The sequence below is a fragment of the Myotis daubentonii genome, chromosome 3, assembly GCF_963259705.1.
Source record: "Myotis daubentonii chromosome 3, mMyoDau2.1, whole genome shotgun sequence".
Taxonomy (NCBI): domain Eukaryota; kingdom Metazoa; phylum Chordata; class Mammalia; order Chiroptera; family Vespertilionidae; genus Myotis; species Myotis daubentonii.
In genome coordinates, this window is record NC_081842.1 from 213,827,263 (window position 1) to 213,854,716 (window position 27,454).

Here is a 27,454-nt window from a genome sequence, read left to right on the forward strand (position 1 = left end):
ATCTAACACCATCTCACATTTGCACATTTACAACTTAGAAAAGCTCTAGAAAGAGGAAGATGGAGTAAATCTCTTAGGAAGCAAAAAAATGACTTTGTAGTTTGTATGCACAGGACTTGCTCGATTATCTTTCTTTTTACGTACTTTCTCCTTCAACAGAGCAGGCTTCTCACACTTGACTTTAGCAAGATGTCAGAGGTGACAGCAGGGATGAAAACTCAGGAGGAATTGGTCACCCACAGTTCCATTGGTCTTCAGGCAGAACAGAGAATCCTTGGCCCATGGGTTCATACTTGGAAAATATATTAAATCATAGAGAAAAGAGTCCCCATCACCGAATAAAGCCATATCTCTAGTCTCATTTTCCTCTTCCTGTGCCATATGGTGCAAACCTGAAATTATTCTCTATATATCCCTGAAAACAGGGATATTGTAATTTTTCATGTACTGTATTTGAAGGGCACTCTTCCTTTGAAAACAAATGGAAAAAACCTGGGATTTTAGCAACCATAAATCCTTAAAATGAGGTTTTCACTAAGAATGTATACAAAGCTCCCTTTGTCCTTAAACAGTAACCCTGTCTTTGGAACATACTCTTTCGCTTTCCAAGTTATGGCGCCACTGAGGCAGTTCCTGGTCTGCTGCTGCTCAGCCTGGGTCCTTCACACACAAGCCAAGCCGACCCTGACAACTTTCCTTCCCTGCCATGGACCCCCTCCCCCCCCCCCCCCCCAGAGTCCTTTCCGGTCAGGGCTTCTAGCTTCTCAGAAAGTCCTTTCTGTCCAGGCAGCTGGAGTTACCAAACAACTTTTTTTCCTCAAAATAAAAAAGCAGTAGAGGATGACGTGGATCAGGATTTGTTTTCTCACGTTGTCTCCTTGGCCTGCTAAAGGGTGAGGATGTTGCTGGCACCCTATAGCAAGTTATCGTTCAGCCCAAAAGAGGCTGTTTACAATTGGCACTGTCAACTGGTCCCAGATCTCTTCTTGCAAATGTCTAGCCCAGCTGGGCTCTGCAGTCTCAGCTCCATGGAGTTCATTTCATTAACTTGAGTCTGATCCCAACTGCCAGCATCTGACACAGGGTCTGCTGAACTCCAAGAGGATCTTCAATAGTCTGCTAGCCATCAAATGACACTGAGCTCATTCGTGTGCCACGGACGTGGTGTGCGCCATACAGTCATGGCCCTTGGAGCTCCCGTGTAGCAGAGTGTAGGGGAACCATCATGGACCAGTGGAGCTTTATGGATTCCGTCAGCTTTTTGTTTGTTCTTCCCGGGAGCTGTTTCCCCCACTAAACAGGAAATGTTGTGAGTAGGTGTTCATATCTGGGCAGAAAATGAACCAGTCGTTCATATTTGCAACCCATGTAGGCAGTCCTTTCTAAGAAAGGTAGGAGGGGGTTTGGCTCACAAGCTCTGGCATTTAGCATGAGTGCCTACGCTCTGACATGTCTTTTCTGGAAACTTATTTCTAACATAAGGCGTAAGTTGGAAACCGGCTTTTCTTATTTGAAGATTTTCTTAACTCGCCTAAGCTGCCCAGATGTCAATAACACCCCCCACCCCCAATTTTTGAATAAAATAGCCAATTAAGGGTATTCCCCATGCCAGGAGATGATCTACCCTCCAGAACATCCACAACCCTTCGCTGTCCTAAATCTGAATTTCTGAAAGAAGGCAAAGCTAAGCCCATAGAGAAAACCAGGAAGAATATGAGACCAGAGCATTTCCTTCTCTCAGAGGCTTTCACTCCTTTCTCTAAAAATGGGAATTAACTGGAAAAATATGGAGGAACCTGGGTTGGATACCTTAGAGTTTTTCCTTTTCTCCATTTTGCTGGTGGTGAAAGGGATCAGCTTGGTGCGCCCAGGGAAAGCTGGTTTTGAAAAGAAAGCTTATATTCTTAATGAGAAAAGCCAGTGAGCTTTTACTTAGCTTGGAAGTTCCCACCGACCACAGTCCGGGCTGCACAGCCTTGGCTGGCACTGAGGCCTGGCAGCATTCAAGCAGCCCGAGGGCAACCGCTGGGAAGGGCCGAGCGGAGGTCTCTCCTCCAGATGGGACTGTCATGTCTTATTTTCTTGAAAATGCCCCCATTGCAGAGAAAGGCTTCTTTTCTAAAGAATCCCTGCCCCTGCCTACTCTTACACCATCGCTTTCAAAATCGGTGAGGGAGCCCTAGCCAGGTCGGCTCAGTGGATAGAGCGTCGACCAAAGGGTCGAGGGTTCAATTCTCTGTTCCTCCCCCTTCCTTCCTCTCTCTCTAAAAAATCAATGGGAAAAAAATCCTTGGGGACGATTAACAAACTAATTGGTGAGGAAGAGAAACAGCTGCCCTCAGAATCAGACTCGCTGTTTATTGAAAAGGTACATCTTAGAAGAACCTGCCTTGCCGTTAGTTAGTGTACTTCATGGGAATATTTTACTTCTGAAGTCTCTTCATGAGTCACCCTTTTATCACTCAGTCCTATTTCTATCTCACTGAAAGCCCAAGTCCATCACAGAAGCTATTTCCATCTGTTCCCCAAACCTTCTAGTTTGCCACTTCTACCAAAGAGGACAACCTGGATGTCTTAGAAACCATTTCCCTCAGGCCTCCTCCTGGAGCCGATTATTTAATTAGAGCACCTAGCACAACAGTCAATCTCAGATCTCTCTCAGGACTTTGTAGCAAACACCTGTTCTGTTAGCCAGGCTGCAAGCTGCAGCACCAGTCCAGCCTCAAGTGCCTCGCAGTCCAGTTGGAGAAGCAGACAGCCGAACTTTAGGACAGTGTGACATGCTAGGATAGGGGACACAGAGGAGGATTGTTCAACCAAGATGAGCTTCGGGAAGGCCTCCCAAGGGACGTGGGCAGGGGCACTGTGGGCAAAGGTACAGCCATGAGAATGCGGGTGGTGAGCAGGCTGAAGAGTCCGGAGGCAGAGGGCTCGGGTAGTTCAGGCTGGAGAGGTGGAGGGGAGCCAGGCCTGAGGGACTGCATGAGTCCACGTGAGGAGTGTGATTGTTATTCTGGAGACAGAGGGCTGTGGAGAAATCCAAGAAGCCTTTACCTCTTGCTGCTTTGTTTTCCTGAGTCTTACCAGGAAAGTGGCTTTTGTCGCTGCCAAATAAGATTTTTAACTGGATATGGGTGGCTTAAAACATTGAATTTCTTAAAATTGTAAAGCATTCATATTAAATGCCCTGAAGGAGTCAGCTGGCTTGAGGCTTAAAGAAGTAGTATATGAAGGGCTTTAAATGCTTGGGTAAGAATCAAACAAATCTGGGTTCTAATCCCTGATGTAATTTGATAGTTGTATCTAATCCCAGATATAACTTGATAGTTCTATGACTCTGGGCAAATTAAAGTACATAATTTCTCTGAGTCTACCAGTGCGAAATGGAAATAAAAATAACTACTTCACCTCACAGGATTTTTATGAGGATTAAGTTAAATAAAGCAAAGGATTAAAAATAGCTAAGGCATTTTTGAATAAGAAAAGTGAAATTAGAGGAATTATACTACTAGAAATCAGATTTATCATAAAGCTACAGTAATTAAGGCAGTATAGTATTGGCACAAGGATAGGCACATAGATAAGTGGAACAGAATTAAACATCCCACACATATATGGACACCTGATTTATGACAACATAGCACCACAGAACAGTGAGGAAAGGACAGTCTTCAGTAAGCGCTGCTGGGTGAGTTAGCCTCATAGGGGATTGTGGGGGAGGCTCTGACCCTTACCTCACACCACACACGAAACTTCAAGCCCAGAGGTGATTTAAACTCTAAATGTGAAGGTAAAACTGAAGCTTCTGGAAGATAACATAGGAGTTATCTTCAGCATTTTGGGATGAGCAAAGATTTCTTAAACAAGGTATTAAAAACACTAACCACAAAGGAAAACATGCAGTAAAAGTAGTCATTTGTGTGCATTAGAAGACACCATGGAGAGACTGAAAAGGCAATAAGATATCGCCAACATACATCTGTGTATATTGTAGCCAAAGTACATATACATAGAACTCATTAATTTTTTTAAAGGTGGCCAGATGTGAACAGGCACTCACAAAAGAGGACATCCAAAAGGCCAATAAATGCCTAAAAAACTGGTCAAGCTCTTTAGTCATTATAGAAAGTCAAATTAAAACTATAAAATGCTACTACGTACCAATCAAAATGGCTGAAATGGAAAACACTGAAAATACCAAGTGCTGGCAAAGACATGGAGCAGTTGGGATTTTCATATACTTCAGTGGGAATGTAAATTGGTGAAACCACTTTGGAGAGCAACCCGTCAGTGTCATCGAAAGCCGAACATACCCTGTAACCCAGCAATTCCACTTCCAGGAATATTCCCAACGGAAATGTGAATGCGCCAAAGACACGTGTGAGAACGTTTGTAGGAACACCACACACAATAGCCAAATACTGACAACGACCTAACCTAAATGGCCGTCAACAAAAAAATAGGTAAATTGTGGTCTATTCATACAGTGAAATACTGTTCAGCAAATGTAAAAACCACTGGGGCATGCAGCAACATGGCTGCGTCACACAAACATAATGTTGAGCGTTTAAATCAAGTCAAACCCTGGCAGAGCTCAGCCATTGTGTCAGAAGTCAGATAGTTGTTACCGCTGGGCATGAGGAAGGAGCTGTGGTTGGGAGAAGGCTCGGGTGCTTCTGGGATGCTGCCATGTGTTGTGTTCTGTTTCTTGGTCTGGATGGTAGTTCCAAGGGTTTCTTCACTTTGTGTGATAACTTATCCAGCTGTACCCCGTGTATACTTTCCTGTATATGTGTGTGTTGTGCTTCACCTAGGAAGTTTCTTTAAAAATAGATAGTGTACATAAAACACCAGTAGAATAGTATCTGACACATAGTCAGTGTCCAGCAAATAAGTATTATTTTCTAGGTATGTGATTATCATCTGATCAGAAAAGCCTCCCCTGCCCACCAGAATTTAACTACGTGTCTAAGCACTCTGTTTTCTTTGTGGTATTTACCTCCTCAGCACCTACTGCAGTTTGGTTTTTGTACATCTACTAAGGAGATTCTACTTCATCCACCTGTAAGCTCTGTGAAAGCAAAGACCATCACAGTAGCTCTAGCACAGGGGTGGGCAAACTTTTTGACTCGAGGGCCACAATGGGTTCTTAAACTGGACCGGAGGGCCGGAACAAAAGCATGGATGGAGTGTTGGTGTGAACTAATATAAATTCAAAGTAAACATCATTACATAAAAGGGTACGGTCTTTTTTGGGGGGTGGGACCACAACATTAGTAACAAAGAAACAGAATTTCCGGAGGATGAGGCCCAGAAATCAGGATTTTAAAAAGATTCCCAGGTGATTCTAATGAGCAGCAAGGTTGAGAACCACTGCTCTAAATGAACATCTGTTATGGAGACTTAGCATCTCTCTCCATGGCCAGTGTTTTATGGTGAGGTCTTCATTGTAGGGTACTGCATGCTCTCCTGCTTTAAGTCCATTTTTCTTCCATAGATCATAGTTTTTTTGTTTGTTTTTTTATAGGTTGTAGTTAAAGAATCAAAGTGAGAACTGGAAGAGTTGAGATCTTTTTTAATCAATAACTTGAGGTAGCATCCTTATAGTATAACTAGTGGCCTGGTGGACAAAATTCATGCATGGGGCAGGGATGTCCCTCAGCCTGGCCTGCCCCCTCTCCAATCTAGGACCCCTCAGAGGATGTCCGACTACCGGTGAGATTGGGCCTAAACCGGCAGTCGGACATCCCTCTCGCAATCCGGGACCACCTAACTGCTCACCTGCTTGCCTGCCTGCCTGATCGCCCCTAACCACTCTGCCTGTCGGCCTGCTTGCCCCCAACTGCCCCCTGCTGGCCTTCTCGCCCCCAACTGCCCCTCTTTGCCGACCTGATCACCCCCATCTGTCCCCCCACCCCGCCGGCCTGATCGCCCCCAACTGCCCTCCCCTCCTGGCGTGATCACCCCTAACCGCCTCTGCCTCGGCCCTGCCACCATGGCTTTGTCCGGAAGGTCTCCTGGTCTAATTAGTATATTACCCTTTTATTAGCATTGATCCCTTTGTATCCCTGAAAACCATCAATTTGTGTCTCACCCCTCTTTCTTTACCTGTGAAAATCAGCGAGAGGACCACAGAGCAGTGGGTAGGGTTTTGTCCCTCTCCTGTTTATTCTGGAGGCCTGTGTAAATGGCATACCTACTCACTTCAGCCTGCATGGGCCTATCAGTAACCTTCATCACTGCCAAGGGGCCACATGCAGCTGCTAATGTTGAAGACAGAAAAAAGAAAATAACATGTCCCCATAAAAACAGCCATGTCTCTGGTAGCTATATTCCCCATATTGTATCCAGGAACCTAACAAATCTTGTGGGCATCAAATGCCCATTACATTGTAATTGTAGACCATCACTGTTAACCAGAGTTAGGACCCTGTCGGGGAAGGGGATGGGGCAGGACAAGATGACAAGCTGGGGCCCAGCTGCCCTGCAGAGCTTCCCTTCAGGCTGCACCTCTGCTGCCCTGACTTAGGCAGCACTAACGGGAAAGTGGCCTGTAATTCCTTAAGAATGTTGGAGATTTGAGCCAGTTGTGCCTGAGCAGCCAATTAGTGGCAGCGGTGACTGGGCTTTACAGCCTTCAGGAGAGGCCTAGATGGATGAACAAAACCGCTCTGTGTCTTAATTCTGAACACATGTTCCCAAGGTGTCTATTGTGTTGCTTGGAAGTATGAGTCCTGCTTTTACAGTTGTTTCCTGGCTTCCAGAAAAGGTACACTGTCTCATTTTTTCCCTGCACCTCTGCTGGAAGAAAAAACACGGTCCAGAAGGGTAAGGATTTGCTCAAAGCTCCTCACTTCTCGTAAAAAACACATTCCAAACCTCTGGGCTCATGCTGACTTCAAAAGTGCCATTGTGCCTCTAGGAACCTGTACTCCTTGTAGCAAAGCTCCAAGCAGCGAAGAGTGGCGAGTGCAGGAAGCCCAGTGTAGCCAGAGCACAAGCACAGGTTGTCTTTCTTTGTAGCCCCATCGTTTCTGTAACGCCTGTTCACAGCCAGCCACAGCCCAGAGGTCAGGTCTGTCGCCTGTCACCGATAGAGTGTAATTTATCTGGCTATTCTGAAGACTTCCTGCAGGGTCACTGTACAGTAGCTTGCATTTGTAGAGTGTCTTATAAACCCCAAGGAAGGCTCTCTTCCGTGCAGGGAGCTGGTCCTGCATGAGGAGCTGTACAGAGAGGATGGTCCTAGGGTTTCTCCTCAAGTTGACCAAGAGGGCAGAGGGTCCTCGATTGCAGCCCCTGCCCATTCTACAGGGAGGAGCTTGCTGTAGTTTAGCGGTAACCCTCTGCGCTTCCACTGCATCTGGCTCATCCTCAGGAACCCCTCGAGCCTTAGGACCACTAATGGTGACTCAAGCTGCTGCTGCTGTTTATGTATCACTACACGGTGGGGGTGGGAGCAAACTGCTGACAACTAAACAGTGTCACAGTGCTCTGAAACCTTGAATTGTGCGCTGCATGACGATTGCAGAGACGTTCAAGTGTGAAAAAAGTGTGTGTCAGAGCTGATGAAATACAGGTGCTGGGTTCTGCCCCATGGTGCCCTCTGACAGTTTGTTCCGGTGACAAAGCAATGATCAGTGGTGACATATTGGTCTCCTCAAATTCTTTTGGACATCTCATTGGTTCGGAATGTTGACAATCCAGTCCTCTTCTGTCAGCTTTTCCTTACCAAGGAGTAGGCACATTTTCCCCCCGATCCCAGAATGGGGATCAGTATTTTTACAATGCCGCCTAACTCCTTAATGGAGTAAAAAGGCCAGCTCACATCTGCTTATACAGTTAAATGTGGAGAGTTCGAAGCTGCCAGGTCACTAGATGCCAGCTCATTTCATTTTTGTTTCCCAACTTCATCCACATAATAGACTGAGTCAGAGCTCTTGGACTTTGAGAAGCCAAGAAATCAGGATTTTACCCAAAGTATCAACTGCTTGGAGTCAAGGTAGTTGAAAATAAGCTTTGGATTCAATCTGTCAGCCCTCTCCCTTTTGTTCCTTTTCTCCCTCCTTTTCCTGGCAGCTTCTTTCTCATCATCTCTCAGAGCTCTTCATTTCACTCTGGATGGGAAGAAAAGGCCAGGAGAGAAACCTCCAGGCATCACCAGAAAAGGAGCAGAGCTCATTGTTGTAGAATAAAAAGATAATGGCCAATTTGTCAAGAAGTGTTGACAAGAAAGATAAAGTTGGAAGTAATTAACTGGCTGACATGCTGGGAGTGATGTGCCTGCCAATAGCTCCCTAAATCAGCCAGAGCCTTGGAGATGTGACAGCCATTCATCATTTTTACAGCACACCTCTGACAGGCCCCTGGGTTGCACAAATCGAGTGCTTTGACATTTCGGGGCTGTGCAGCCCTCCTGTGTCTAATGCTGGGTTGTACTAGGGCACCCGGGTCCCGTGTCCCCCAGGAAGTGCCTGGAGGTGATGTGTAAAACGGGACAGCTTGCCTGGCTTATCGCTGAACGTGGTGCTCATTCTCAGGGGACAGGCACTGACGTCTAGGCCTGACCTTGAAGACTGTAGGACATCACTTAATGAGCATAGAGGTGCTGACCGTGAGCTCCCAAGCAGCTCTCCTGGGGGCCTGGTCTTCGACAAGTGCCACTCCCAGCCAGCCCAGAGGGTATGCCCACGAGACTGGTTATATACACGACATCTCAGCAGGATGAAATTAGTATGCAACCATTGAAAGTGATTATGAAGGCTCTGGATAAAGTATAAAATGCCTGTGTTCTGTGAAAAAAAGCCTAATGCAAATTATAAGGATGCTCTGGTTACCACATGTATAAAATACGTATTTATTTAAACAGATTGTGCATTGGCAAAATAGTTTTTTGGAAAGGTGATTATGTTGTGGTGAAATTCCCTTCCCCAATTTTTTCTTTTTTTGCAAAATATGTTTTTATTGATTTTTAGAAAGAGAGGAAAGGAGAGAGATAGAAACATTGATGAGAAACATCATCCATATGCTGCTCCTGCACGCCTCCAGGGATCGAGCCCACAACCTGGTCATGTGCCCCTGAACTAGCAACCTCTTGGTTCATGGGTCAATGCTCAACCACTGAGCCACACCAGCTAGGCCCAATTTTTTCTTAATGAAAAAAATATATAGCCGAACCGGTTTGGCTCAGTGGATAGAGCGTCGGCCAGCGGACTCAAGGGTCACGGGTTCGGTTCCGGTCATGGGCATGTACCTTGGTTGCGGGCATGTCCCCAGTGGGGGGCGTGCAGGAGGCAGCTGATCGATCTCTCTCATCGATGTTTCTGACTTTCTATCCCTCTCCCTTCTTCTCTGTAAAAAATCAATAAAATATATTAAAAAAAAAAAAAGAAAAAAAATATATATACCTGCCCCCCACCGGTCTTGAAAAGATAGGGATTTTTGTCTCCCCTTTTCCTAATTTATCTTCTTTATTCTTAAGGGCCCCCACTTTCTCATACTGACTTAGCATGTCCTCTAGGCATTGTGACAGACATGCCTTTTAAATTGCACCTGAACAAAGGAAGGAGTGAAAACAAAGTAAGAGCTCTTTACCTTTAGGCCACTAGGCACTCAGATATCCAAAACCTATTTTGATTGTCCAAGGTGGACCACCTCTCTTGCACCAAATCTTTTTTATCTTGGTGCCTTAGGTCCTCAAGAACTCCAAGGACATCAGATGTGCTAGCTTGGAAACTGTCCAGCAAGGCCAGCCTTCTCTTTCTCAATGTGTAGAAAAGGAGTAAAGTTACTTCTAAGTTTCTGAAGCAAGAAAGAATGCTTGACCTGCTATTTTCATCACCTGACTCTGGCCTGACTGAGGCCTGCCAATCTCCCTTCACTTCCCCTGCTGCCTGCACTTAAATTGCCCCTCACAAGCTTTCTCATGTCATGTTTCAGATGTTCCTACATCTGTCTTCACTGCTGTCCTTTTGCTTTTAAATGACCCTATTAAAAGAGAGGATCACATGGTTGAGTTCCCCAGTCCATGCTGCTGTTCCCCAAGTCTGGGGTAACTGCCTGGTAAGGACACCAGGGCCCAGCCAATCCCAAGGCTTCCTGGCTCTGTACAGGCACCCACCTGTTTTGTTGGTTCATCGTTGGGCACAGAGCTGAGTTTTGATGCTGGGAAAAGAGATGGGATGGTCTGAAGCAGCACTGCTCTATATGGGCAGTAAGGGCTGTTTGATGTAGTGCTGAGAGCTTGCCTCATCCGGGCTGGTCAGGAGCCCCTCACTCAGACCTGCCAAGGTCCCTGTCTGCTGGGTTGCATGTGTCACCAGCGTGTCACCAAGGGAATTCAGAGCATTCCTACTTGACAGGGAACCAAATCAAACTCGGGCTTTGGTCTGCACTGGAACTAGACAGGAGAGAGAAGACCCAGAGCCATTTGGGAAGCAAGTGCATAACATTCTCATAAATTCCTCACGGGAGCACTGGGAAAGCCTAAATGGCCCCCCAGATGGGACTGCAGATGCTCCCATCTCACTGACTCCGACAGGCCCGCACTTTGTGTTCGATAATCCTGCATCGTTTGTTCTTAATAGTGAGGTTACCAAGGCGCTAAGACTGAGAGACGAGGTCAGTAACCAAATGGGCCATACAAGAAGGGATTACCAGGCCAGATTACCTTGACTTTGACATTAGCCCAGAGCCTCTGGAGCAATGACTTAGAAAACCCTTCAGGAAACAAGAGTTCTTCAGGTGGCAGGAATGGCATTCGGAGGCCACGCCAGAGACCCTCTTACTGCTTTGCATGAAGTCCTTGAACAGTTAATGACTGGCCCTTTCTGTCAGTCTCATCTGTAGGGCAGCCAGTCACCGCCTGCCCGTGCAAAGCACTGAGGAAAAACTCGAGGGAAAGCCACAGAGACGCAACAGCCCCACTCCCAGCACTAGCTTCTCGGCCATCGCTCCTGACAGGGCACCTGCCAGGGCAATGAGAGGCTCAAATCAGAGTCGCTTACTCAGCTTACACACTCTCCTACTCTGGACACAGATTTTTGGAAAGGAGGGAGAAAGATGCTTGGCAGAATCTGTTCTTATCTGTGTTTGTTAATTCTACTCAACTCTAGCAAGTCTTTCCTCAGTTGTTAAGAATTTTCTCAGTCTTCAACTCATCTTCCTTTAATAAAAATTAACTCGAGGTAGGGAATGAATGAGAATGCAAATGTCTGTATATCCTCTTTTTATTTTTATTTTTTGTTAGTAAAATATTTTTACAGAAAAAACATACATCTTAGGTTGAGGCTAGAGCCAGCACCCAAGGATATTTTTCCATTGATTTTTAGAAAGTGGAAGAGAGAAAGGGGGGGGAGGAAGGGAGGGAGAGAGAGAACAACATCAATTGGTTGCCTCCTGCATGTACCCAGACTGGGGCCAGGGATCGAACCTGCAACCCTTTGGTGCACAGGCTGTCTCTCTAACCACTGAGCGCACCAGCCAGGGCTGTATATCCTCTTGATATCCTAATTCATTGTGTTCTTCTGTCTGTCCCTCTTCATTGTCTTTCTAACACCCAGGTTCATTTGCAGGCTCTGGGTTTTAATATATGGATAGGCAGTTTCCATTTGCTCTGTAGCATCACAGCTATATGAAATCTCAACTGGATGTTCTCACTGGAATATGGAGTAGAATGTATACCCCTTCGCCCATGTGAAGACAGCAATGGGAATTGGTATCCACCAGCTTAGAAAGTTCTTGCGAGACAGCCCTCTTTTCCTTCTGGTCTCAGTACACGTCGAGAGGAGATGGAACATCTAGTCGCCCTGTCACTTCTGCACACTGTTGTGGCACATTGCTGCCCAGGCCTCTGTCTTGTTGAGCTTGTCTGTTGTCGGGTCTTTTCACACAGACCAACGTCAGTGGGGTCTGGTTTGTGTCGTTAGCGCTCATTTGCTGTCAAGCGGGGCTTTGAACAGTTTGCCCTTTGTAAGGCTCCAGCATTCAGGGGAGGGCTGAGGGGCACACAAGGGAGTGTTTAGAGAACTGGCTGTAGAAAGCTCCCAGCCGCCCCATAAAACGAGAGCTCATTAGGGGGGCTTTTGAGCAAAGGTGCTTTTTTCCCGTGAGCCAGACGTCATAGGCAGTTTCCATTTGCACTGTAGACTCAGAGCAGTCTCTCCCACCAGTGTCATAAAACCACATCTGAGTTTAAAAGGGGAATATTTCAAAGGACAGGCTTGTGTCACCCAAGTAGGGAGGAGACTGGGGACTTAGTAGCTAGGAACTACTGAGTTTCCATGGAGGCTAATTTATCCCACACATTGCAGCCTGAGCTCTGTCTGCCAGCCTGGCAGCCTTGAACAAGCTGCCTCGGAAAAGCTCGCTGTGGCAGCATGGCTGACTATTGCACTGGGAGACTTTAAGGCGTATTAGTTCCTCCTGAAAGGAAATAGAAAACTAGGGGATGGGAGCTTAGGGGCTGGAGGGGAGTGTTCGCCAGAATATCAGTGAGGGTGTTAAGATGAAGGTGCAGTAGGATTCCTTTCTCTTGAATGGCCAATTAGAGAGTGAGCTAATCAAAACATCCCGCCCAGTGCTTTTATTCATTCATTTTACAATTATTTACTGGGTGTCTATTGATGCCCAGAGTGGAAAACTAAGACAGTGTCCCTCCCATTGCAGAGCTCACAGTACACTCTTCGTTATTATTTAAGAGCCTTTCAAATGGCACAGTTTTTTAGGGGAAAGGATGACATCCAATAACCTGTGACCTACTGGGCCACAGTTTCTTCATATTAAAAAGGGAATATAAACAATAGTGTCTACTTCATGGGGTTGCGATAGCACATGTAAGCATTTAGCTCAGTGAGCTCAATAAATTTAGGTATCTTTCTGTTGTCATTATAATACATTGTCTCCCGTGATAGAGCGCCTAAGTCGTGGAGGAAGGGGAAAAAGCTAAAGTCCCAAACAAGACGACAGACTCTTGAGCACCAAGAGTTTTGTTCTCTTACCTTTCCAGAACCTCCACGTCTGTATTTGCATTCAACAGCAGCCTGTAGATGCGTGGGAGACCCCACGGAAGAAAAGGATAGAGAAGCGTAGCTTAGGGACAAAGTCCTATGGGAAAGTAAGTAAAAACAGGAAGGAAGAAAGATAAAACGGGTGATAACCGCTGGCTCACTTAAAAATCCCTTCTTTGAATAGTCAAAAGTGGGTGTGTACAGTCCTCTTCTTTCCTTCAGGTCTTCAAATGAGGGACCAAGAACTTAATATTTGAAAGGGACTCAGACTGATCCCTCTCATTTTTCATGGGTGTGTTTTAGTCCATTTAGTCAGGGTTGTAATTCCTCAGTGATTGCCTTGCTGAAGGCCGAGTCAGGAGTCCCTCCAAGGAGCCCGGCCCCTCTCTTTCCCCAGGGCTGTCTGCACCCTCGCCTGCCTCCGCACACATTCAGGTGGGAAGGGTTATGCAGATGACTTATTTGGCCTTTCTCTTCAAGAAGTGGGGCCATATGAGGAATTTTCTTTTTTAATTTGCAAAGTTGTGGTGGAGGTATATCCAAGCCATAGCAACAGTGAAGTAAAATTTGTATTTCTCTGAGGCCTCCAGTCACTACTCCCTAACTTTGATCAGTTTTTGTGAAACTATTTTTAATGTGTAATGAGTGGGAGAGTGGCACGGGAAGAGATTTTCACTTGTTTTTGGTTTTGTGTTGCTTCATCTCTAGTGAGGCAAACTTTGGTAATACTTTTAATTTTTTCTTGAAAATAGAATATGTTTCAGAACACAAGATTAGAAGATAGTTGTTAAAACACCTAGATTTTAATGTTTCATCCTTAGAGTTAACACTGTTCATTCAGGCAAAGAATACTTTATTTTCCTTATCAAAATAGTTTATATTCCTACCAGGACCATCCCAACAGTCCACATTAGGACTATAAATAATATATAAAATATGTAGTTATTTATGTTTATATATGATATATTACATATTTGATTATCTATATTATAAAAGGCCTGTGGCCGGAACAACCAAACAACTGGTCACCAGGAGGTGCATAGAGCATCTCTCAGGCCCTCCCCCCACCTCCCAACTCCCACCCCCCCCCCTCCCCCCGGGTGACAGCAGTGTCAGTGGAGCGTCGCGGGGTGGCGGACATGGCCCTGATGGCAGGCTAGGCCTCGGGGACCCTACATTTGCATGATTTAATCGTGCACTAGGACTGTAGTAGATAACTGGTTTTCTTTTTTTCCTGCCTTCTTATGCTTCCAAAATCTTTACTTGGTTCAAGGAACTAGATAACCACAAATCTATACCCAGTGATATTAATTATCCTTAAAGTTCACCCAGCCCATGTGAGTGAGCTACAACATTGAGAACCTGACTTTGGGGCCAGGAGGAATGGGAAAGTGCTTCACAATGGAAGTGCGGTGGGGTTAGTCCCTTTGGATTTAGCTTTTCGTTCTCAGCTTAGAAAGCCTCTGTGAATTCTACAGCAAAAAAAACTTAGGGAGAGCCAAAACCGGTTTGGCTCAGTGGATAGAGCATCGGCCTGCGGACTGAAGGGTCCCAGGTTCGATTCCGGTCAAGGGCATGTACCTGGGTTGCGGGCACATCCCCAGTAGGAGATGTGCTGGAGGCAGCTGATCGATGTTTCTCTCTCATTGATGTTTCTAACTCTCTGTCTCTCTCCCTTCCTCTCTGTAAAAAATCAATGGAATATATTTTTTAAAAAAAACAAAACTTAGGGAGAATGTTCTGGCTCACTGCTTTGCTTGGGCCTGAGCACTCAGGGGCCTGCCCAGTAGATCCCACATGGGGCTGCTTATCTACTCCTGTAAGTAAAAGAGAGGGACCACGTACTGTGACCTTCACCTCTGGTTACAGAGCCTGGTGCCTAGAGCTTGGACTATTTGACTAGTCCTCTACAGGGTGAGTTTGGAACTTGATGATCTGTTAGTTCTGGCTCCAGCCTCAACCTAAGATGTATGGGGTTTTTTTTCTGTAAAAGCATAAAACTGTTTCTAACAACTTCTATTCTTGGACAAAAACAGATGAAGGAAGAAGCATTTATAAGGGCCTGCTTAGCAATTTCATATCCATTATTCCATTTAATTCCCTGAACCCTGTGAAGGAGGTAGTATTAGCCCCACTTTATTTTATTTATTTTTAGAGAGAGAAACTTTTATGTGAGAGAAAGAGAAACATCAATCAAGCATCAATCCACTGCCTCCTGCACGCCCCCAACCAGAGATTGAGCCCACAACCTGGGCATATGTCCTGACCAGGAATTGAACCGGCAACTTTTTGGTGTATGAGATGACACCCAACCAACTGAGCTACATTGGCCAGGGCTTAGCCTCATTTTATAGATGAGAAATTTGAAACTCAAAATTAGTGACTTAGTTATGGTCACCTTAGCTTATAAGTAGCAGAATTGGACTTCCAGAAATGCAAATCCAAGTCTTTTGACTCCAAGTCCAAAGCTGCCTCACCGCCAACCTCACTGTAATAAAGAAGAGGCACAATATTGCTTTGGTCACAGGGGGACTGTCCCCAGTCACTGTAGGCGTTGGGGAAATCACTGCCCGTGTGGGCCTTAGTCTCCTCAGGGGTAAAACAGGACTGAACATACCTTTCCCTTCATTCTCTTAGGGATGTGTGAGGTCAAGGCAGTGAGAGGTTGGAAAGATTGTTTGAAATGTGCTTCGTAAGTATGAGACATTAGATTATTACTTTCACAAATGTTAACTGCTCCGGTTCATCATATTTCTGGGCGGTTCCCTCTTGGTTTTATTGGAAAAAATGTAATGGTACTCAATTTTTTAAAAATAATATTTATGTGCTCACTTTGGCAGCACATATACTAAAATTGGAACGATACAAAGAAGATTAGCATGGCCCCTACTCAAGGATGACACGCAAATTCGTGAAGCATTCATGAAAAAAAGAATAATAATATTTGTAACAGTAATCTCTTGCCATATTACCACATTGAACTGAAAACCTGGAATTTCCCAAAACCACTTAAAAATGAATTCTAGTCAAATAGTTCGTACTCAGGGCAGTAAACTGGCTTCTTGCTTGTTAAACCAGTCTAGACTTCAGAGTTGGTCTGTCGCATTTTGCTTCCTACCTGTGAGCAGATAGAATCATGTTGTCCTTTGACTTGCTCAAGCCTGTGCCTTCCCTCCTAACCTCCTTCCATAACTCAGGCTTGGGTGTAGTGTTGTGTCTTCTGCTGTTCACCCTCTTACATAGCTCCCCACTGGAACAAGGTCTAAGTCCTGCGCTCTCCTGCTTCCAGGGCCATTTGCAGCCTCTCTGATGAACTGATTCCAGCCACCAGGCCTTCCTGCATTACTGCTAGTTGCCCCAACACAGTTACAGTCCTCCAGTCCCTATTGCCACATGCTGTCCGCAGGTGACATCACCAAAGAAGGGGGGTGTTAGGAAAAGGCGTGTCTCTGCCAGAGACCAGGCAGGTAACGCTGAATCTGGTTCCTTCACAGCCTGTTACAGAAGTAGGTGGTGGTCCTTGAAGAGGGACTGGGGGGGCATCTGAACTCGGAGGAGAGGAGATGTCAGGGGAGCAGGCAAGATGGCTGCACAGCCACAGTCCCCGGGATTTGCTGTCATTGACGTGGGTGACCCAGCCTCACTGTCATTTCTGTGTTGCCCACAGAGCCCAGTGACTTTTATTTATTTTGGTTATTCTTATTACTGAAAGTAATGGGGTAGAAGAAGAGTTCAAAGTTCAAAGGTACCTCATCTGGTTGTGCTATACAACAGGGACAGTTTGGGATTCAGAGTGGCTAGTTTTTAAAAGGCAGACATGTGCTGCCTGCCCTACAGTGTCTAAGAGGAAACCAGCCTGTGCCAGCTGGAGGACGGGCCGAGCAGGCAAGGCTTCCTGTCCACCAACTGCCCCCTCACAATGAGTATGCGATCAAGATGCAATCATTCAGGCTGAGCTTTCTGAGTGGTAATAGCAATTGGTTCTCTCTCTGCATCTGCAAAACACTGTCCCCAACATGCTGGTGAGCCACCTGCCACAAATGACCCCATGCCTCCCGTGCTCTGGCGTTTTGAGTATAACCACCTCGTCCTTTTGTTTTCCCAGCATTAATAATAAGCTACAGCAGCCAGAGGCCGCTGCCGGGGTGTTGGAATATGCCATGAAACACTTCGGAGAGCTGGTAAGTGCCTCATTCCTTTTAGAAAAGTAAGAGGTAGCAACCTGGCCAGGGATGCACTTGGCCACGACCTTGAGAAAGTTACTTTCCTTGTCATTTTTCTTATCGTTAACAGTCTGATGTAACTTACCTATACCGGTATCTTAAGGACAAAGGAGACAGTGGCTATATGGACTCTATTCAAAGTGAACACAGATCCTGAAGACAGAGTCCATAAACAGTAATAGCTGGGATTTATCAAACTCTCAGCATGCGCCTAGCCCTTTGCTCAGTGCTTTATCTACTTCATCTAATTCAGTCCTCACAACAGCTTCATGAGTAGGTACTGTTGTTATCCCATTTTACAGATGAAAGACTATGGTACCGACAGGATAACAACCTCACCTGAGCTGAGAGAGGGAATCAAAGGCAGAACCAGTACTTGAACCTGGGCAGTCTGGCATCAGAGCCCAGGTGTTTAGGCCCGACCTGATTTCTCTTTGTGTCATCTGTGGCAGCTGGCATTGCCACTGGCCCACAGTTAACACTCAGTACATCAGAAAAAACCATGGCCAATTCTCCAGAAAAAAATATACTATAATTTATACCTGATATTGAGTGATTGTTCCATTTCATTATTGCTTACATAGCTTCTCTTCTGCCATCTTTGCCCTACCAATATTAAAATCTTTCCATTACTCTCTGTGGTCCTGGGAGGGTGCTTTGGTAACTTCCTAACCATATATAAAGCATCGACTTAATCAACTTAGCATTGACTTCCTGGAAGGGCAGGGAGTTCTGGGTCCATATATTTGATAAGGAACCCTGCATTAGTAGTGTAGGTCACTTACTCTGGTTTGCTTTAATCAAGAGCCCAGTGTGTTAGAGTGACGAAAAGTGTGACTACTTCCTCAGCTTTTGCTTCACTGAACCCATTAAGGGAATATTTTGCTGTCTTGAGCATAGATCTGTAACTAGACTAAGAAAGCATCTCTCCAGATGGCAAAACAGAAAGAACTATGTCTCATTCATCCATGCCACCGTCCTTGTTTGCAGAGGGAAGAAAGTTGGCAGAGTGGGCACTTAGGCAGTCCACCCAGACAAAGATGTACTCTTATTTGATAGCCTTAGAGCTCTAGACCACAGTGAGTGCCAGTTTGAAAGCAGGATGCCACAGTCATCTGGTATTCAGGTGATCTCCAAACGGATGGTTGTTACTCCAGTGGCTAAGAATGCCCACCTTACATGAAAGTCCCTCTGTCTCCAGGTCCTAAAGGTGGCCATTAGCTTCAGGGTTACCGCTAAACCCATGGTTGGTTTTCTGTTATATGTAGGTAGCTGAATCATATTAAACTTGACAATGGTTTGCTTTTCCTTGGCAGAGCCTGCGCTTTCTCAGCACAATTTATGTAACAGCAATCTCATTAGAATTTTGTGTGATTCATTGCTTAGACCTTATAGTTTCTGCAATCTATTGCACTTCAAAATATCCTGCCCCCTATCTGACCTGCTCCATATTCCGCTCCCTCTAGTTTCTGCTTGTTCATACTGTGTGTGCCACACATTAGTCATTAGCCCTCCTTTCTTTTCCATCCCGTATAGAAATGCAAACCGGGAAACTCTCCAGTGTTACTTCTTAATTTAAGAGTTTTTAATTTCACAGTCTTTGCAGTCACTCTTTCTCTGTGAGTTTTCTCTTTCATATTGAGGCATAGTTTAAACAGGCTTGGAAAATGAAGCTTCGGTAGTTTTACCTGCCACGGAGCCAGAGATACCCATTTCGGGAACCCCACTATCCACTGACACTGAAGAAAAGGCTGTGGTGGAAGCAGGATTAGTTCAGGAGCAGCAGAGGGGATTGGCTCTGCTGAAATAAACAAGGGGGGAAGTACAAGTTAACGACCTAAAATGGAAATGACCTCCTTACAGAGGTTCAACAAGAAAAGACCCTTTCAGCGAGCTTAGCAGAGTTGCTATGAGTGTATATGGTACTCAAATATCAGTTTTATTTACAAAGGAGAGAAGGGTAATAGGGGGAACTAATGTGGGCCCTGCATTATTTCATATAAATTCCACTGCAGAATCATATTGTTAAAGAAATCCCTGGAGAGCCACTGCCCTGGTCTGGTAGAGAAATAGTCATTTACTAAGCTGGTGATGAAGCCCAGAAAACCAGCTGAGGTGGAGGGCAGATGGAGGGCAGACTGAGACATAAAACAGCCCCCTGACCATTTAGAGAGCCACAGTCTGCAGCTCCTCTTCTCACGTGGCTGACACTGCGTTGCAGCGTGGCATGCCATCTGCCCAGTGCTGGAATCCACCCTTTGGCCCTGACACTGGTGAAGCTGCCAAGCGCTGAGCAGGAAGGAACGTTGGATGGGGGACTTGAGGAGAAGGGGGAAAGGTTTTCCAAAGAATTTTAAGTAGTGGTATTATATTGTACTTAAATTATTTCCTGGAAATTTAAAAATGCATGAAGAGATGCAGAGAATCAAAAGCCTTTCAAAAGTGAGCTGTTTTCCTCCAGCAAATATGCAGATGTGGCCTGACTTTCTGGCCCCATTGAGCAAGCAGTTGCCATCCCTGCCATGTGGCCGCCATTAGCACTCCAGCAGATCAAGCCTTGGCACCCTGCAGGAGCTCTGTTCGGGGCTTCCTGCTGTCCCAGATGGTTTCTCCTGCCCTCGGATCCCTGCACACTGGCATTCTGGTGGCCTCTGTATCTGGGCAGGAAATGATGGGGGAGGACATGACCTGACATCTGCTCTCAGCTTATCCCAGGATCATTCATTCCATTGGTGTGCCAAGAACCAACATTCCTATCATCACCCAGCATACCTCAAACATTCGGAAGTTCTTCTCTATCAAGGCCAAGACATACTGTGATAGGTGAAGTGTCATCCATACAACACGGCACCTTAGGAAAGAGTGTGTGGATTAAAACTGTGTCCCTCTTGTTCTCTGTGCCTCACCATAGTCCTTCTTTTCCACTTGGCAGGAGATCCAGGCCACCTGGTATGAGAAGCTGCACGAGTGGGAGGATGCCCTTGTAGCTTATGATAAGAAAATGGACACCAACAAGGATGACCCAGAGCTGATGCTGGGCCGCATGCGCTGCCTCGAGGCCTTGGGAGAATGGTGAGCTGCAGCAGGGTGATGGCCGAGTGGCTGCTAGAGAGAGGCTTTGAAAGGCCTCCCCCTAAGTTTGTTTCATTTGGTATTTTCCCATCAGTATTTCTGTCTCTGTTCTGTCTCAGTGCTAAATAGAAAAAAGGTTCTTTAAAAAAAAAAAAAACTTAGCTTTTGTCATGCTCTGGGACAGGACAGGCTTGGGTTCTGCTCCGGATCTGCACCTGCTCCTTCCATCTGCCTCTTGACGTTGACTATCTGATGAAGACCGTCTAGATCAGTGGTTCTCAACCTTCTGGCCCTTTAAATACAGTTCCTCATGTTGTGACCCAACCATAAAATTATTTTCGTTGCTACTTCATAACTGTCATGTTGCTACTGTTATGAATCATAATGTAAATATCTGATATGCAGGATGGTCTTAGGCGACCCCTGTGAAAGGGTCGTTCGACCGCCAAAGGGGTCGCGACCCACAGGTTGAGAACCGCTGGTCTAGATCTTATTTGTTACCACTTGCCAGTGAGTGTAGGAAAGAACAAATGACTGCCCTCTTCAGGTGCTTCAACTTTACTGAATGCTTGCTTTTGTGCCCAGCCCTATGCCAGGCTCCAGGTGTAAAAAAGACAGAAAACAAGGCCTCCGTTGTGAGGTGGGTGAAACAAGCACATAACAGATAGATACTAAAGCCTCAGCGAACAGTGACCATGGTATGAGCTCGTGACTTCAGAAGACCGAAGGCTGATCCTGCAGTTCCCCCTGGAGGAAGGGCCACGGTTGGAGGCAGGTGAAGGAGAGTGGGAGAGGGGAAAGGAGTCCTAGGTAGAAGCAACAGTGGTGCTTAGTTGAGAACACTTGCCTATGTCTTGGTTTGGGGAATTTATGGAGACAGCGAAGAAAAAAATGGTTTCCATTCTTGTTTTCTAGCATCAAGTGCAGTTTTTTAAATAGTTAAAACAAGGTGCCACACTGCAGTCCTTAAATAGTTTAACTATAGCCCTAGCCGGCTTGGCTCAGTGGATAGAGCATCAGCCTGCGGACTGCAGGGTCCCAGGTTCAATTCCGGCCAAGGGCACATGCCTGGGTTGCGGGGTTCGATCCCCAGTAGGGGGTGTACAGGAGGCAGCTGATCAATGATTCTCTCTCATCATTGATGTTTCTTTCTCTCTCTCCTTCTCCCTTTCTCTCTGAAATCAATATATTAAAAAAAACAACAACAACAAAAATAGCCAAAACCGGTTTGGCTCAGTGGATAGAGCGTCGGCCTGCGGACTGAAGGGTCCCAGGTTCGATTCCGATCAGGGGCATGTACCTGGGTTGCGGGCACATCCCCAGTAGGAGATGTGCAGGAGGCAGCTGATCGATGTTTCTCTCTCATCGATGTTTCTGACTATCTCTCTCCCTTCCTCTCTATAAAATATCAATAAAATATATTAAAAAAATAATAATAAAATAAAATAAATAGTTTAACTATAGTTTTAAATAGTTAAAATGCCAGACCACCTTCCCATGGTAGATTATCTGACTTTCTGTTGGACATAGAATGGTCCCCCATTCGTTCATTCAACCAGTAATTATTGAGCACTTATTCATTGCCAGTGTCTGTGCCATGCCCCAAGGACACAGCCATGAATGAGATGGACCCAACCCCTGCCTTTCCCAAGCTTTTGGAGGAGACAACCAGGCTGTTGTAATGCGGCGTGAATACAGTTACACAGGGAAGCCCAGGGAACTTTGGGAAATAAGAATCCTAATCCAGACTTGGAAGGTTCAAGAAAGCTTCCAGTTGGGAGTGATATCCTACTTGGACCTGTGCAGTGAGGAAGAGCAAGCAATGTAGATTCAAGATTCTGAAAGTTCAGTATGGCTGGGGGTCAGGTGTGATGTGGAAAGAGGTAAAAGGTGAGCAGGAGAAGTAGAAAGGGACCGTAGCAAGTGCTGCTTATAGGCCAAGTTAGGCATTTGGACTTTAACCTAAGGGTTACTGGGAAGCCATCCAAATATTTGAAGAGCCATAATTGACAGGTTTATAAAGACCCTTTAGGGGCAAATTGGAGAGGATTGAAGGCATGCTAGAGGAGATAGCAAGACAAGTTCAGAGGCCATCCAAGGGGAGAGATGATGGTGGCAAAGAGGGAAAGCTGAGGCAGTGGGGATGGAGAAGTGGCATTAGCAGGATTTGGAGAATTACTAGAAGTGGAAGTGAGGGGGGTAAAGGCATTACAGTTTGAGCTTCCAGAATGAAGGTGAGGCTGGAACACCCAGCGCTCCTCAGAGGCCTGATTAACCCAAAGCGTAAGGCTCCCCTGAACCGGACCTCCAAGGAGCTGTCTTGGGGAGATAGAATCCGCAGGCCTGTGCCCTTGCATTTGGATCTGCATGGGGAACCTCTGTTTCTGAAGGCTTCTATTTTTTTAATCTACAGCTTTGTACTCATTTTTTTAAAGCATTATTTTTTGAAAAGGTAATATACACATAGCACAGAATTCAATAGTAAAAGAACAGTGATGGAACCGTGAAAACCAAGTCTCCCAGCCACTCAGACTTCCGGCACGGAGACCAGGTCCTCATGTAGACTTCAGGGAGGACCCGTGCACGCAGGCATCTATGTTATGACAATGCAGTCAACACACCGTTGTGCACCTTGTCTTTTTCATTTAACAAGTCTAGACCACTGTTCCATCTGAGTACCTACAGGTGCGTCCTCATCTTTTCACTAAACCACAGTCTCTTTAATATAGGCAAATTTTGATTTGTTTAAAAACTTTATTCCTTGGAGTTTAAAAAATATAATTGAGCCAAAACCGGTTTGGCTTGGTGGATAGAGCGTCGGCCTGCAGACTGAAAGGTTCCAGGTTCGATTCCGGTCAAGGGCATATACCTGGGTTGTGGGCACATCCCCAGTGGGGGATGTGCAGGAGGCAACTGATCGATGTTTCTCTCTCATCGATGTTTCTAACTCTCTATCTCTCTCCCTTCCTCTCTGTAAAAAATCAATAAAATAAAAAATAAAATATATATATATATAATTGAAAAGTCAAAGTAAGACTTCTAAAAAGAATGATCTCTTGCTGCACATATTCTTTCTGTACCTAATCACAGATATTCTTTTGCTAAATGATTGCTATTTTTATTTCTTAATATAGAGTTATATTTCCCAAATAAAAGATGTTGTATATGAAAATTTAATGTCAATGAATTTAGCCTTAGGCATTGGATCACATATATATACAAATAATAGTCTGTATATAGTTATTTGACATTGGTTTGTCTGGCAGCCGTTATTAGAGAGATTCAAGTGTTTTCATTTATTTTCATAATTAGCATTCCATATTCATCATTTACCTCAATAAACTGAGGAAACATATCCTATCAAATCTGCTCCATCAGTTTGTGCAACTAAAACTGGGGTATGCTTTTTATGTCCAACAGGTATTTAAATTGCGCTGTCCAATGTGGTGGCCACTAATTAAATTAATAATCCAGTCACACTAGCCACATTTCAAGTCCTCAGTAGCCACTGTGCCTAGTGGCTACCGCATTGAACAGGGCAGATATAGAACATGTCCCTCACCATAGAATTTTCTGTTGGCTGGTACTGATCAAAAGTAAGAGAAACATATGTTAATAAGAATTAACTACATTATTTCAAAACCAATTTTCTTTAACTTTCAAATTGGTTATCATACAACTATATGTTATTAAGAGGAAGATAAAAAATGTAAATATTCTCAAAATTAAACTCTAATCAGTTCTTCAAATGACTTAGTATAAATGTCACAGCCTCACATCAAAGTCTTTTGTGTTGTGATCTCAGCCCACTTCTTCAGCCCATTTCTCAGTGGCCTCTGCCCGGTATCTGTGCTCTGGCCAAACTATTTGCTCTTCTCCAAACCCCACAGAATTTTTCTCTGCATTTGTTCCTTCAGTTTCCTGAATTGCCTACCTTTTCTTCTGCTCCTTTGCCTGTTTTTGAAATCCTCCCCATCTTTCAAGGTCTACCTGGACTGCCTCTTCCTCCTTTGAAATCTCTCCTGGTCCCTTCTCCTCCCACCTTTTCTAAATTAAAGACAACTACTTTCCTTAGATGGGTTACGTAGGGACAGCTTAGATATATGAGAAGAGATCTTAGATGCAGTTGTGTCTAGTCCACCTATGTGACAGTTAGGAAACTGAGCATCTCAGAAGTTGGCACAGCCGGCCTGAGGTCTCCCAAGAGCCCTGTGCTCCAGGTCTCCTGACACTGCAGTACTCAGTCCATTTACCTCAGACCTCTTGGGTTCATTCCAGCTTTATAATCACCTATAAAGTATAAGTGGCAGTGATGCTGACCAAGGGGTTTAAGAATGCAGCAGACTAAAAGATTTTTAAAAGAGATGAAAGAAGCAGAATTCTTTTCCTGATTATATGTAGATTCCTTACATGGTTTATTCAGTTTATTTAGAGTAATTTCTAAATTGCTTTTGATTTGAATATATACCCTGAACATGCCTGAGGCAGGCGTTCACTAGAGGTGGAATGATCCAGGGCTACCACTGAGTTAACCCTTTGCGGTCGTATTAAATTTGGACATGGGTGTCGTACTGGTCGGAATTAATTTCCATTGAAAGAGCAGTGATACATAACATGCAAGATTACGAAGGATAAACAAGATTTATTCATTCTTTTTTGGAACTGCCGGGGTCCAACCCCAGCAGGTCCAGGGGTTCCCAAAGGCGTAGACGGAGTCGGCGAAGAAGGAATGACACGGAGACAGTGTTCAGTTGATCAGCAGCCTAGCCAGGATCTCCAGCCAAGTTCTGGTCTGGATCTCCAGAGAGGTTCTGCTTCGGATCTCCAGCCAGGTTCTGTAGCCATGTTCCCTCGCTAGGTTCTCCAGCCAGGTTCTGTCTGAGATCTCCAGCCAGGTTCGGTCACCAGGTTCTAGTCAGGTTCTCTTGCCATATTTCTGTAGTCAGGTTCAGTCCAGGATCTTTTGCCATGTTCTCTCCAGTGAAGTTCTTCTGTCTGTAGGTTCTGTGTAGGTTCTGTCTTCTTGGCTCTCTTCTAAGTTCTGTCTCTTGCTGTCTTGTTACATCTGTATTTATACCAGTTGATTCAATCCTATCAATCTCTATTACAAAGGTTAGGGCGTTTCTTATCTCCATTCCAGGGAGTAAAGATTATGTAGCTTAAGCATGATTGTTCATAGTTAAAGTGATTAATTACCAGCCTGGCACTTAGTTGAGGGGTTTTATTCCCTCCCTAACTTCAGGGGAAAAATCCCTACCTGGGGATTCAACCTTTCTCGGAGAGGTGACCTTGGTTAAAACACAGCGCCAAGAAGGTGAGCAAACATATTAAGAACCGTATGCCATATATACCAGGTCCCTTGAAACAGCAAGGATGGACCGGCTCCCCGCATGGAACTACGTCACTACTAGTAGAATCACTACAAACGTTATCACTTTCTACGTCAGAGTCAGTATTCAAGGTGCCAAAATAAAACTCTTAATCGTTACTTTCAGATTCGCAGTACACTTCTTTCGGTAACTTTCTTTTTGCCATTTTGGAGTATTATTTTGAAATATCTTAACAAGCGAGAATGCCTAATTACAGTTAAACGTAATTTGTAAAGCTTTATTTGAAATTCTGCGAGGTATCTCCGAAGCTTGTCGATTTCTTCACTCTCAAAAGGTGACTGACTCGCCACGGTGTTTTGCATGGTGAGTGTGGAACGGTCGCATTTGTTTATATTGAGTTTCGATATCTCCAATTTGTCGTGGCAATGTTTTGGTTCGTGACAAGGTCGCTTAGACACTTAAGAGCTTTCAGAGAAATTATGAACTGATACATGAATGAATAGAGTTAAGATTTGTATGGTTCCTTGCTGTGGTGGCTGAGAGTAGACAAACGACCGCAAAGGGTTAAGACCCTACCCCTATGCCCATACTCATCTGCCTCTCGGAAGCTAAACTACAGGAGTCAGCCTCCAGCCCCATAATGCACACAGCCACAGCTGCAGCCAAAGTGAGCCTAGGTGAACCCCCTCGCCACCCTGTTCCTTAGATGGCCTCCGATCCTTGAGAACCAGTTATGTGGGAGTCAGCCAACCGCTTGGTGTTCTAAGCTTTCTGCTGCTGCACTGGGTAGGAAAGTCAAAGTCCTGGGGATGAAGCCTTTACCTATTCCGCCCTGGTGTGCAGTGAGAGGTGTCAGAAAGCAGATCCTAATGTTTGCCCCACACACAGTCTCACATTTTTATTAATTTGATTTTGTCCCCCCCCCCCACACACACACACACACTTTCTTTGAGAGTTAGGACTCAGTATATTCTGCATTCTTTTTTCTTTTATTCTTTTTTCTTTTTGCATGCTTGCTCATAACAAATACTGTGGGAGAGGAACCCCACCTCCCTGGGTAGAATTCTGACAGCTGTTGACACAGCCACAGCTTTGAAGGTGGTGCCTGTGTCCACTGTCAGGGCTGCCTTCCCAGAATGCTGCTCCTGCACTGCTTCTGCCTGGTCTCTTGGGGTAATCATTCATAGTGTTTCACATTGAACTGGCTCCCTTCCTCTAAATGAAAAGCAAAGCTAAACCCTTAGACCAGTGGTTCTCAACCTGTGGGTCGCGACCCTTTGGCGGTCGAACGACCCTTTCACAGGGGTCGCCTAAGACCATCCTGCATATCAGATATTTACATTACGATTCATAACAGTAGCAACATGACAGTTATGAAGTAGCAATGAAAATAATTTGATGGTTGGGTCACAACATGAGGAACTGTATTTAAAGAGCCAAAAGGTTGAGAACCACTGCCTTAGACCCTGGGCCCAGAAAGGGATAGTCCTGACAAAAGACTAGAGAGATGCTGAATTGTTTGTGGCAACAAGCTTTGAATTCTGCTATCCCTGCTTCTTCCCTCAAGGCGTGTGCCTTTGTTCCCCCCCCCCCCCCCCAAGCTCCAAGGGCCCTTCTTTTGCCCCTGTAATTTGTTTCCTGAGCCCACACAGCCCAGCTGGCTCACTTTTTCTACCTCTTGGACTTTCTAAATAAACTTCTGCTTTTATTTGGGGGGGGGGGGGAATGAGTACCAGAGTCTGTTGAGATCACTCATAATCTCAGTATCTCATAGTCTTTAGCCACATTCATGATAATTGTGCAAACCTCTGAGAATAAGCAG

At 45.2% G+C, this 27,454-nt stretch overlaps 1 protein-coding gene and 1 non-coding gene across 5 annotated transcripts in view; both read left to right on the top strand.

Moving 5' to 3' along the window:
* MTOR (mechanistic target of rapamycin kinase) overlaps positions 1-27,454 on the top strand; it is a 115,944-nt gene that overhangs the window by 53,791 nt on the left and 34,699 nt on the right. For all 4 annotated transcript variants that reach the window (XR_009452110.1, XM_059691265.1, XM_059691264.1 and 1 more), the window contains 2 exons: positions 17,113-17,188; positions 20,163-20,302. Coding sequence is in view for 3 of the 4 variants with exons in the window: in XM_059691265.1 (XP_059547248.1) it covers positions 17,113-17,188; positions 20,163-20,302 (216 nt within the window). In the remaining variant the exon portion in view is untranslated. The remainder of the gene's footprint in view (positions 1-17,112; positions 17,189-20,162; positions 20,303-27,454) is intronic.
* Positions 15,832-15,938, top strand: LOC132232052 (U6 spliceosomal RNA). The gene has a single exon (XR_009452215.1). It is a non-coding gene; the product is annotated as a U6 spliceosomal RNA (small nuclear RNA).